Source organism: Lissotriton helveticus, chromosome 9 (genome assembly GCF_964261635.1).
Source record: "Lissotriton helveticus chromosome 9, aLisHel1.1, whole genome shotgun sequence".
NCBI lineage: Eukaryota > Metazoa > Chordata > Amphibia > Caudata > Salamandridae > Lissotriton > Lissotriton helveticus.
In genome coordinates, this window is record NC_136070.1 from 923,230,952 (window position 1) to 923,244,538 (window position 13,587).

Genomic DNA, 13,587 nt, shown 5'->3' on the forward strand with positions numbered 1-13,587 from the left:
AATGCATTCTCAGGGAAGCTCTCTAAATATCCCCAAAATGTCTTTAGCAAGCAGCTGTCTGGTAGGCTTCGTCCTAAAAATTACCTTTGCATTTAATGTATGCTGAAGTGCACAGCACACATCTAGTTGGTGAGATTCTTAATTGTTTGTCTAGCATAGAAATTTGCACTGAAGAGTATTCTTTCAGTACAAATCCTGTGCTAGTCACAAGACACTGACCTATGCGATGCTGTTTGACAAATAAGGCAGCAGTAACATATACGTCGCGGTGTTGTGTTTGCTTAAGTGCAGAGCAGCAAATTTGGTTCCTATTCTACACTGCATGAAAATGTTATCAATCTGCTCCCCTGTGTCTAGTGGCGTATTCTTAACTGAAATTGACATCTGCTTCTATATGTTACATGCTGGTCTACTGAGCTACGTGCTGCAAAAAAACCATTTAAATTTCGCCCTTAATGAAGCAGATCATTATTCGAAAGCATACAAAGAGTAACAGAAGTGATCTTTTGAATTATGGCTTAATTTCCCTCCTGGATACATCTGGAACGAGATTTGGCAAAGTATTATCGCTCTACGTACAAAATTCACTAGATGAGAGAAAAAGTCTCTCAAACACAGGAGCTGACTTCAGGTGTTTCACAAGCAAAATTGACCAATATTTTACTCTATACTTGATTTGTTTTAAATATTTATGGATTAGGGTTGCTTCTGTGCATAAACTTTATTGGCGTGAAAAGTGTGTTTGGTCCAGAGGATAGGAATTAATTATGCAAGTCATTCAGTAATGACGATATGCTTAATAAGCTAAATGGTGAATGCAGCCACGAATTTCGAATTCCTTCAGGTTTTATGCAAGCCTTTCCATAAACCCCTGCACTGTTCAGAATCTTTTCAAACGATTTGTAAGTATAATTTAATGTTTGAATCGCTTTAAACCTAAAAATGAATGCGCATCCTAATAAATATGTCATTATTGGAAGATGAGGCCTAATTAATTCTTTGGCTAAAATGTCTTTGTAGCTTATGCTAACAGTACTTAGAGATTAGTGCAAAACAAGGTTTTAGGCATTAGTGAAATTAAGGCAAAGATGAAAAGACTCAAGGCATATTTAATAATCTTTCATGCAACACAGGGAAGCAAACAAAGTTGCTGCAGTATGTTGCATGAAACAGCGAAAGCAGAAATGCTGCGAATTTATAAAGATATGGCTCATTTCTGCTCATTCCTTGCACTGGCGCATGTGTGATGCCTAGCACCAATGTAGGCACCTTTGCACGATAGTACAAGGGTGCCTGCATTACAGGCAGTGTTGTTTTTGTGCAGGAAGGGACACCTTCCGGCACAAGAAAGAACAAGCATTTTCCTCTTTCGAGGTGTGCTGCAGAACACAGAACACATGTAAAGAGGACGTAACGAGGGGAAATAAGGATATTTCTCCTTGTTACACCTCACTGGGAAATCGTGTAATTTTGACCCATTTCCTGAAAGGGAACGCCATGTGCCACCTTGAGAAGGCCCCCCAGTTTGAAATATAACACAACACAGCGTAAGTAGTTTCTTTACAAGGTGAAGCAATACAGTGCAAATCGCACCTCAAGTGGCTTTGTAATTATTACTGGAGCATCTGTGTTGTCCTTGTTCCGTTTTGCGTGACACAACGACAATGCAGAGGTTTGATAAATCTAGGCCTCAGTACATGCTGACTCTGGACACCTAACTCATAGGTTAATGGTAATGTACTAGAAAACGCTGAAGCCCTTGATTAATTTGAAATCAGATTCCAAGCTCCTTAAAATGTATAATGCAATACGAAAACATTTCCATGTACTGGACCTATTCACTGTTGAGTGTAATTGAGTGTGTAATCTTTTTACTGATAGTAATTCTGCTTACTCTTTATCTTCAGGTTAAGCTTCATGCATATTTAAAGCCTGAGTAATTTTGCTTGGAATGGCCGAAGACTGTCTGCAGTTCCTTCCAATAGTTCTTCAGTGGCACGGACCAGAAGATAATTTCAAGTTTTCTCTAAAGAAGACAACCATTCTTTACTGTAACAGGATACGGAAGGGGAGTGTTTTCTGAGTGTATCTTTTAAAGTTGGCCATACAACACCGTGTAGATTGCAATTTCTAAAACTGGGGAATTTTCAAAGGTTGGGTCTGCATCTTGACAATCCTTGGTGACGCAAGTTTAAAAGGAGAAAGCAAGTTAAGAAGAAGGAAAAATAGAGCACAACATTAATGGAGAACTTGGGCATGCTGCTGACACAAGGAAATCACAAAAATGTACTGCTCCCTCAATCCTCTGGAACGGAGTACCAACCATAAGTCACGAGAAAAGTTGCCAAAAAACCTTATGAATCTAACCTAAGTTTGAGATCATTAAAGTTTCTCAAAATATAAATACTAGCCCTTCCTTATCAGCCTCAATGGCAAGTGATGACACTGCTGCAGGACTGACTTCAAGTCTGGCCAAGCTAGGAAAAGTAGCTGCGTTGAGGCCACATTCCTTAGGAAAGACAGAGCTTGACCAGGGTGATTGTCAAGAATTACATTTGGCCCATATAACAAATGTTGATGACAAAGAAAAAAACAGTTTCAAATCCACTTGTGAAAATGAAATTCAAACTAGAGGGCACACGCTTAAAAAAGGTTCCCATCACAGAAAATTCCTACTCTTCTTTCAAAGAAAATCGCCTTGTGGGTGTAAGGAAAGTGAAGCTAAACAGTCAGGTGAAGGAAAAGGTATGGCATCAGAAGCTAAAGATTCCAGGACAAGGCAATTGGAGAAAAGAGTGGATGAAGAGACAGTATGTTCTGTCAGTTCAAAATCAGACGCAGGGTCTGAGTCAGAAAAGAAAGGTAGAGCACCTTGTTTTTCTTTAAACATACTGCTGTGCCTAAAAACACCCCAGAAGAAATCTAGGGATAATAGACAGTTCACACCTGCGGAGCTAGTCAAGCAAAGTAAAGGTAGCATTTTAACAGGATGGAGGAAAGGGTGGTCTGGTATCAGAAGCAAAAGAAAGGAAGGCAACCCTCAGATACAAAGCCTAAAGAAAGCACCTGCCAAGCGGCAATCAACACAAGAACAAGAGGTTACGAGATCAGAAAACACAGGTGAAGGATTACAGAGAATTGGTGGTGAAAGAAAACACAATTGTAATACCCCGAAGCAATGGGAACAAAAAGGAGGAACCCTCGACATCTCCCTAGAGACCTCCATGGTTACCAGCACAACAGAAAGGAATACAGAAGAGCTGGTGGTGCTAGCTCACACGAAACAGGGTGCAGCTGGGTCTGAAGGGGTTTTTAAATCCAGAAAGTATATGAAAATGAAGTCGTGGAGGACAGTCCCTTTTATGACCGATTCCGAGTCAGAATGCAGACAAAATGAAGCTCCCAGTGAAGAAGATTCTGAATCCACAGTCCTTGATTCTACACCAATATCAGAATCTTCTGATGATCTTGATAGGAGAGCTCAAGTTTCCAAACCGTACTCAAAGTTATCTTTTTTCAGAAAGATTAGGCAATATAATCGGCTGCATAAGACAGCAAAGGTCTTGAATGCCAACACCGAATGTGAGTCTGTTTATGAGGACAAACATGCTTCCAATGAAGCCTCCAGCAAGGGCGCAATTAGAGTAGAGATAGCTTCTAAGTTCACGATCTCTTCAAATAACAGTCTTGCAACACATATAGTAGAGACCACTGCGCCCTCTACCAGAAACAATGCTGCAACATTAGCAGACCTTTCTACAGCAGACCCCATGGTATCTCAGAACGATGACACTACTGCAGAGGCAGAAGGACCTAAGGTGTGTGAGGATGTTACTGTAGTAGGGCTAACAGTAGATTGGGAGGTTGCAGACCTTGCAGCCACCGTTGTGTGCCATAAGGAAGTTACTGGAGCGGGTATTATGATTTCACAAGCTGATTTTAGTGCACCGCATTTCATGGGTACCATGGAATCTCAAACAAGTGTTACTGTAGCAGAGCCCATGGCCGAACCGGAGATTGTTACGGTACCACAAACAGCAGGTGTCATGGTACTTCAAGGGAATGTTAATACAGAGAAACCAGAACACCTCTTTACAGCTCAGAAGGATTTTACTGCATCAATGACAGGATCACACACAGCATCAGAGGATCACGGTATTCCAAAAGCGTTATCAGGATCTTTAATTACTCGAGAGGATGGCACAGCAGCAAAGGTATCAGGCCCAGTTATATCTCACCACATGGTTACTGAGAAAAATACAGCATCTCCCATTACTTCCCATGTGGATGTTCCTCCACTAAGTCAGGAGGATGCTATTAACACAAAAGTAACTGGTTCCCTGGGATATCAGGACAATGCTACTGCGACAAATGTATCAGACCACACAGAATCCTGGAACATCACTTTGGAGCAGGTAATATTACCTCTAGATAATAAAGTAGAATCAGTTAAAGATGTTGGCTCTGGTAATAAAACCTCAGATGGGACCAAAGTAATTTCAGGTAGTAAGCACATATCCCGTGAAAAGCAGGCCCAGGTATCACCAAGTCACAGTTTGTCTTGTGATTCGATGCAGTATTCTCTAGAAAATAAAACAGAGGAGATAAACAATTGTGTCACAGAAATGTTCATGGGAGCATGTGAGATCACCGAACCTAAGAGCAATTGCAAGATGCTGGCAATGTACAAAGATGTCCATGATATGAAGCACCCGTTGGTCCCAGCACACAGTGACTCTGGAGACCCCAATGAGTGTAAAGCCTTGGTGAACACTGAAGCACCTGCCAGGGTCAATCATGCTGATAGAGGCAGAGTTAAGTCAAGAGACTCGCAACAAGAATCAGTTCAAGGAGATGGAAAGGCCAGCACATCCTGTGGACTGTTTGCTGATCTGCACCTCCAGGATACGAGTTTAAGCAGCAATAAGAGGGTTCAAGACCCATCACACTTTCCAAACGATAATCTCATGCAAGAGGGTTATGTGAATATGACTCAGATCGCTGCAATATCCCTGGCGTCTTGCCCAGAATTTAATGGTGGTAACGAATCAGCAAATCAGAATGGATGGGATGCTCCGCCTCCGTCATGTGTGCATCCCTCCTCCCAAGAAACCACACACAAAGACTTTGCTGAGATCTTGGAGTGCTGTGGAAGAAAGGACCAAGAGGCCCCTTCAGCACATGTCATGTCAGACGCTGCTTTTGAATGCAGTTCTGTGCAAATATTATCGGGGGAAGGCGCAAGACAGAAACTTGAGTCTGCCTCTGGAGAGGACATGCAGAAGGATAACAGAAAGACCACTTCAGGCGATGGCCAGGTGCACACAGGGGATTTCCACAAAATCCTTCATGATTCCCCTACAAGCTGCACCTCCAACAAAACAAATCAGGATGAAGATGACATGTTTGAGGGCTCTATGACACACCAAGACTTCAGGCCAGAGGGGAAAGACAGAAGCCCGGCTAGAATGAAAAGTGTAGGAAATATAATGGCCGGAGCTGTGGATGTGACCAGTCTGGAAAAAAACTTGCAGCCTGGCAGAGGTCCACAAAATGCTAGTAGGCAGACCAGTCCCATCACCAATGAGGGGAGCGATCTCAGCGTGGACTCACATGAAAGTGAAAAAAGGTTCCTCCATGAAACTGCTGCGGAGATTGTGCAGACGGCTATCCAGGCAGCAACCGGTCACCTTGCCAAGCTGCAGCAGGGGCAGGACTGGGACTGGGATTTCCACGTGTCGTAGTCTCCAACCTGCAGAGCATTTTTCTTGTGTGCCAAGCCCAGAGACCGCTGCTCAGGGGGTGAATTCCGAGCATGTAACTCACCCGGAGTCCTTTCAAGCTGCAGAGGTATCTTAACTGAAAGGCAGCACCCCAGGCTCTGCCCGGCCATGCTCCTCTTCTCCCATCACCAGGGGATGCGGTATTAAATGTATCTGTCCATAAACGGGCCTGCCTTGGGTACAAGCTGCATATTCGTTCAGCCGGGGGAGCACCAAGTCTGGCAGGTTTTTGCACTAAACAACACTGTGAAATTAAAGACAACTCTTTGACAATGTTATGTCTCGGTTCTGCTAGATTACTCAGCATTATCTTGCAAACAATGTCGAAAGGGGTTGGATCTCGCAGGCAGCATCTCTCTTAACATGGGTCAGGCTATTCAGTTTCTTGTGGGAAATATGAGCTTGCAGTCCCTGAAAGACTTAATTAAGGTACATACGAGTCTTAAAAGTGTGAATGCAATTCCATTGTGTTGAGGTGCCTTCAGCTGCTGATGCTAAACATAAGTCCCTCCTATTATCAATATTGCTTTGCGACCACTTGGAGGGCATAACTATATAACAGCACATTTTTGTGCTATCTTGACTACCCACTTTTATTTTTCTCACCGTCTGCAGTAAACAGTAACCCATCCGCTTCTCCTGGGCCATGATACTCTTGTAAGTAAGCCACGTCATAGTCTGTACATTACATTCTTTTAGCACTGTTGATAAATACTGTAGTGTCCACCAGCACCTACTTCATCACACACCTGGCTTAGTTTTCCGAGGAAGTGCTTTTAAAATGAATGCTCTTGGCACTGGGGCTCACAAACAAAAAAATATGATCAACTGTACAGAGGAACAGCTGTTCTATGAGTTTTTTTTTGATCTTTCCTGGTTAAAGAGTAACCCTTGTGGTTGTGCCAACAACACGATTTATTTGTATAGAAAATGTTCAGATACTGTGCGGATGGGGAAGACAGAACACTAACTATATAAATATTTTACCGATTTTAGACATGAGTAAGGCACAGCACTAGAAGAAAAGACAACTGGAAAAAAAGATGACACATATGTCAGCAGGAGGATAATGAGGAAGTGAGGAAGGTATTTTGCAGAACAAATGAAAGTAGCATGAAACAATTCAATTCAAATATAGCTTTATTCGATTGTTAAAAGCAATCATAAAAGCGTACATGTTAAAAGTTAATCACGTTTCAGTTCATTTTACAAAATCACCAACTTATAAAAGAAAACATATAAAAAATATACACAACAATTCATATGTGGAAAATTTCCATTCAGAGCAACCTCACTGTAGATAAAGTGCATTACATGATCATAGTTTTCTGCAATATATCACTTTTTTCAGAAAGATTGTCATTATTGCAACACGTCTTTCGTTGTCCAAATATTGTATACATAACAGGGCCGGACGACATTGGCGCAGACCCATCTGTCTCAATGGAGGCAGTAATATCCTGCGCCTAATAAATCTATAAAATTTCCAAAATAAAAGTATGTGCATTGTACTTTCGGGAGACACATCGTCACAGGGACAAGACTGTAAATCACGCGACCAGTCATTAGCGGTTGGGAAACTAACCAGTCTATGAAAGATTCCCAATCTGAAACGAGATAATAAAAATCTGTCATAATTGCCAGGAACACAAACCAGATAGGGTTGAATATTAAAAGTGGTTAATAACACTTGATGTTGCAGGACAGTTGGTTTTAAAACCTCTGTTATTCTTAGGGTATCCAACAAAGCCAGGCCCTCTTTCCTCAAATCTTTTCTAGAGACGGCTGAGATAGTGAGAGGATTTAAAAAGTATTCCGGTTTGCCAATATCCTTTAAAAACTTAAACACATAACACAGCCATGGGATCCTCATTACTCCTTCAAATTTCAAGGTATCTGACACAATATCCCTATTCAGCTTGGTTTCCTCTTTAGTCCACAGCCTGTGCCATAAAAGCACAGGCTCAAGCTTAATTAAATCAGATATGAATGGAAGGCCTAGTTCTGCATGGCAGTTATAGCTTGAGGTACTATTTGGTACGGCTAAAATATATTTCAGGAAAGAGTTTTCAACTACCTGAATGGGGGTCGGGTCTACAAAACCCCATACCCCACTCCCATAGATAGCAGCAGATACACATTTGGCTTTATAAATCTTAATTAGCTCAAGAGGTGGTCTTGTACCCAATTTTTTGGCAAAAGTCTTAAGGGCAGCAGTGGAACATACCATCGCCAGTTTTTTTAGCTGCTACTGCCTGAGCCCATGACTCATTCTGAGCAAATAATATACCTAAATAGGAAAATTGCTTAGTTACCTCGAGCTTCTGTCCTGCAATAAAAATGTCCCTTTGGTCTTAAAATCCTTACCACAGCGCATGATGAATGTTTTAGATGAGTTTACCCTTAACCCCAGATCTTTCATAAAGGGGGTAAAACTATCTACCACGCGCTGAAGACCCACTTGGGTAGGAGACATTAACACAGCATTGTCTGCATACAAAAGTGCCGGAATCGGTCGGCCAGCTACGTATGGGAAATCTAAACTATCTCTGCACAAGGCTCCCACCAAACCATTTATATACAAATTAAAAAGGAATGGAGCCAGGACACATCCCTGCCTGACTCCACTCCTGATTGGGATTTTGGCTGTGCGTTCCCCCTTCAGGCCGTAACGGACGTGGGCTGACGCGCCACTATAAAAACGTTTAAGAAAATAAATAATATTTTCATCAACCCCTAATTGTCCTAGCAAAGTCCACAATTTAGAATGAACCACACAATCAAATGCGGCAGAGAGGTCCACAAAGGCCAGGAACAGATTCCCCTTCTTGGCCCGTGTGTAATTTCCCACCAACATTAAAAGATTTAAGCCCTGTTTCACTGTTCCTAGGCCAGACCGAAAACCATATTGCAAGTCAGATAAAATAGAATTGTCATCAGCCCAGTCCAAAAGACGGTCCAAAATTATCCGCCCGGCTATCTTTGTAAAAGAGTCCAACAGGGAGATAGGTCTATAACATCCCGGATCGTGTCTATCCCCCTTTTTGAAGATAGGCACGATTATGGACTCCACCCAGGTAGACAAAAAACCTGTAGTACAACTTGCATTAAGCACCTGGACCAGAAGGGGAGCCCACAGAGGTATAATAGCCTTAAAAAAAATGTCTATGGGGACACCGTCCGGGCCAGGAGCCTTACCACCCTGGCTGGCATGAAGTGCTTTTTCAACCTCATCCAAAGTAAACATCAAATTCCTTGATCTGGGATAGGGCGTAGGTGTACAAGGAGAAGTTGACGATACCTCTCCCTCATATACCTGGGCAAAATGCCCAATCCAGTCTGCTTCCGGGATTGCTATCTCTATTTTGGGGCCGGTCTCTTCCACTAAGAACGGGGTTCTAATAACCTTCCAGAAGCCTGCACTATCATTATTTACAGAAGCTGGGTGCAAGGCTTCCCATGCCTCTGCTTTGAACATATTCTTCCTGTCTTTTACAGCTAGCTTATATTCTTTTCTAAGACTCCTCACCTCCATAACATTTCTTGGGTTTTTGTGCAGTTCTTTCTTTAGAAGTGCATAAGCTTGGGTACAATTAGAATTACACCATCTTCCCTTTTCTCTATTATTTTTATGCTGCCTCATAAGCGAATTCCTAATTTCATTTGAGATGGTTAAGAAGGATGCAAGGAGCGTTTCAGGGGTGGAATCTTCCCCCAAGCATATCGCAAGCTCTGACGTACATTTGCCGATTACTATATTAAGTATTTCAGTTTGATCGACCATGGCCCATCGTAAAGAGTACCCGTTAGTACTAACAATAGTCACATTTTCTCGCACTCTATCTTTTTCAATATTACTCCTTAAGAAGTTCTTCATTGGCAGTAAGATGGCCATACAGAGCGGGAAGTGATCGCTTAGTGCATTGTCTGAAACTTTAAAAGAATAAATTCTATGGGCATGATTATTAGTTACAAAAGCATAATCAATTAGAGCAGCAACCCCTACCATTAAATGTTGGAGGTAAAGAGGATGGTAGTACACATACTTTATTAACAAATCCGAGGTCAAAGTTAATAAGTACTTCATTTAACTGTTCACCCAGAGGAGTATGATTAAAATGAGATTGACACAGGCCCTCTTCCCATGCCACTCCACATCTATTATCTTCAGCCATTCTACATAAAGTACAATTAAAATCTCCCACCAAAAGAATCATCATATCTTTCCTATTACTTTTGACCTGGGAGGACAATACTTTCGACATGTTATTAATAACATTTGATACTTCACCCAGGGGAATATTATTATAAAAATTAACCAGGGCAATCGAAGTGTCCGAGTCCAGTACAAGTACCAAGAGCTGAAAATAAATATCTTTGATAGGCTCTATAACCCCTTTTAAGTTCAACTTGTTTGAAAGATAAACACTCAGCCCCCCCTTAGCTCTCCCATGCATAACCTCGACAGCTGGGGTATAGTAGGTCTTATACCCGTTAAGATGGACCGCTTCCTTGCTACAAGTTTCCTGGAGACATATCAGGTCTTGGGACTGAATAAAGTCCTGCCAAAGTGGGTTATCAATTTTTGATTTAATTCCAGCAATGTTTTAGGAGGTAATATTACAAAGAGGGATTACAGAGGGGGGTGGAACGAAAGAAGGGGGCCTAACACCTTCTGACAAGGACCCAGTCCCATTATGGGGCACTAACTCAAGACCAACTTCCAAGGCCTCCATCCCCTCATTAGTACCCTCAATCCCTGGAATACTGGCGTTCTCCTCCCACTCATTCATAGTGTCCCCATGATTGTTAATAGAGTTATGGTAGACTGCGCCGCCAGGTAAATTGGCGAGGTTCTCCATTTGCAGTCAATCATTACTCTCTAGACCACTCAGAATCTCAAAGGGATTTGATGTCGGGACACAATATCTTACTTGGTTGGGACCCAAGTAATTTTCTGTTAAACAATGGGGTCCTGGAAACCTTCCAAGGTGCATGGGACGATAAAAGAAACCCAGGGGTAGAATGTTAATAAACTCGGTGTTAACTGCCCCATTAAAGCCTCGCTCGATAATGTTTCGTACCAGATGCGGAGACCTAAACGTTAGGATTACGCAATCTCCGTTCAGAGATTTAGTAGATGTGCCTACCCAGCTAACCCTTCTAGCCATTTTAAATTCAGAAAACAATACGTTTTTAAATCCAGTTCTGGAGGTTAAAAGATGAAGGGATTTATTCCTCAGTGTCGACCAGTGTTCAAAAGCATTGGGGGGTAGAACTGGAACATTAGCTAACACAACTGTATACGGTGTAGCTTCTGGAGGCAGATTTAAAATTGGTAAGGGTATGGTTGCATTGTCCCTTTGGCACGGCTGATCTCTTCCTATATCACATTTAGTATTGCTGTTTTCATTACCTCCCCGGTTTGAGCCTGTTAGATCTGCCACACTGGATCCAATGTTACCCCCAGGGATAATGGATTCTGGTCTGTTATTAGCCTCCCTATTTTTATGTTGTACTATGTTGGCCGAATCCATAGATATTCCTCTAGGGTTTCCTCTTATGTTGGCTGGGGGCGGATGAGATAATGTCATGATGGGGGCTGTCTGAATGGACTGATGGATGTTAGTCATCTTTTTCTCTTTATTAGCTACCCAGGTTTCAATAGTGGTGATTTTTAAACAAATAGGCTCTAGGAGTGTTGATAACAAAGTCTCCATTCTTCCCCAGAAATTCTCGTCATCTTCTGGCTTACCTAAACTACTTTGGTCAAAAGCACTATCTGTCAGGCCCTTGCCCTTATTCCCTTTCTGTCCAAATGGATTTACAACACCTTTACGTTGGTTAAGACTACCCTTCCCTTTAGAGTTTTTTACAGGCAGTTCTTCCTTATTTATGTGCTTTTGTTTATGTTTTGCTTTTTGCCCTCCAGTTGTTACATGCGGGCTTCCGTTATTCGACCTTGACAAAGATACCGAAATAGGACTAAAGGGGAGATCACCCCCCACCTGCCCTGGAGAGTCAACAATTAGAAGGGAGGGCTCAACAATTACATTTGGTGGCAACATTGTAGGTGCCAAGGAGAGTCTGCTGGGCAAGGGGAGGGGTTCAAAGGACAGACTATGCTGTATGGGCACAGTCTCATGGTTCAAAGAGATGGACTGGGCGCATGGCAGCCCAACAAAAGAAGACGCTAACATCGAATTGGGAGAATTTACTGTAACCACAGATACATTCACAGGTGGCAAAGGGGGGAGCATACCAGTTGGGAGAGAAAGGCGCCTTTCTGTGTTCTCTATAGCAGACGCAAACCACCCCTATAGTTTTTTGCAGCATGTTATCTATTGCTGTTAAGCTCAGGAGTGGAGTGGTTAGGGCTGCTTTTTGCTTGGTGAAAGGACGAGACTGCTGAGGGATGTTTTTGCCCATGTTCCTCAGCATAGAAGACTTAAGGGTCTAGGTTAACAACGGTTCAGTATGATTGTCCCAACAGAGGTTAAGATATACAATTGATAATGCTTGTAATCAGTCACTAAAGATAGTATGGACCCAAAGCATAAATTCAAATGTCAATATGAAATGTCACTTTCAGCAGCAAACTTTGATTTAATTACCGCCAGTTAGAGAACCAAAACAGTCACTGTCCGTCCGACCAAGAGGTGTGGCCCAGCCCGGCCCCTTACGGCCACAGACAGCCCGCCCTTAGCCCGGGCTTAGCCCGGCAACACCCGCGCGCGTCCCGCGACGTGGGAACTCCGGCGTCCTTTTGTGCACCACCTGGCGCGAAATTGGCGCGTGAGCGGCGTCAGATGCGGTGAGCCCTGGGGGATGTGGTCTCCCCCCTCGGCGGACGTGCACAGATTACAGGAGGCAGCGGGGGAGACCAACAGAAAGCAGTTTAGCGTGTCCTCGCGCTCCTCAAAGCCCCAAGTGCCACCAGATATCCACGGGGGAAACAAAACAACAGCAACGGACAGTCCCAGGTAAGGTCGACTTTTTGGCAGAGAGCACCCGCTCTACTGCAACTCCGGCGTTCTTTTGTGCGCCACCTGGCGCGAAATCGGCACGTGGGCGGCGTCAGCCGCGGTGAGCCCTGGGAGATGTGGTCTCCCCCGTCGGCGGCCGCGCACAGATTACAGGAGGCAGCGGGGGAGACCAACAGAAAGCAGTTTAGCGCGTCCTCGCGCTCCTCAAAGCCCCAAGCGCCACCAGATATCCACGGGGGAAACAAAAAAGCAGCAACGGACAGTCCCAGGTAAGGTGGACTTTTTGGCAGAGAGCATTCAGCATTATCTTGCAAACAATGTCTAATGGGGTCGGATCTCGCAGGCAGCATCTCTCTTAACATGGGTCAGGCTATTCAGTTTGTTGTGGGAAATATGAGCTTGCAGTCCCTGAAAGACTTAATTAAGGTACATACGAGTCTTAAAAGTGTGAATGCAATTCCATTGTGTTGAGGTGCCTTCAGCTGCTGATGCTACACATAAGTCCCTCCTATTATCAATATTGCTTTGCGACCACTTGGAGGGCATAACTATATAACAGCACATTTTTGTGCTATCTTGACTACCCACTTTTATTTTTCTCACCGTCTGTAGTAAACAGTAACCCATCCGCTTCTCCTGGGCCATGATACTCTTGTAAGTAAGCCACGTCATAGTCTGTACATTACATTCTTTTAGCACTGTTGATGAATACTGTAGTGTCCACCAGCACCTACTTCATCACACACCTGACTTAGTTTTCCGAGGAAGTGCCTTTAAAATGAATGCTCTTGGCACTGGGGCTCACAAAAAAAATATGA

At 43.2% G+C, this 13,587-nt stretch overlaps 1 protein-coding gene across 1 annotated transcript in view; it reads left to right on the forward strand.

Moving 5' to 3' along the window:
* LOC144783059 (uncharacterized) overlaps window positions 1–6,056 on the forward strand; it is a 69,233-nt gene extending 63,177 nt beyond the window's left edge. Inside the window, exon 2 of the mRNA XM_078662230.1 lies at window positions 1,908–6,056. Coding sequence (XP_078518356.1) covers window positions 2,430–5,744 — 3,315 coding nt within the window. The 5' untranslated portion in view covers window positions 1,908–2,429 and the 3' untranslated portion in view covers window positions 5,745–6,056. The remainder of the gene's footprint in view (window positions 1–1,907) is intronic.
* The last annotated feature ends 7,531 nt before the right edge of the window (window positions 6,057–13,587 follow it).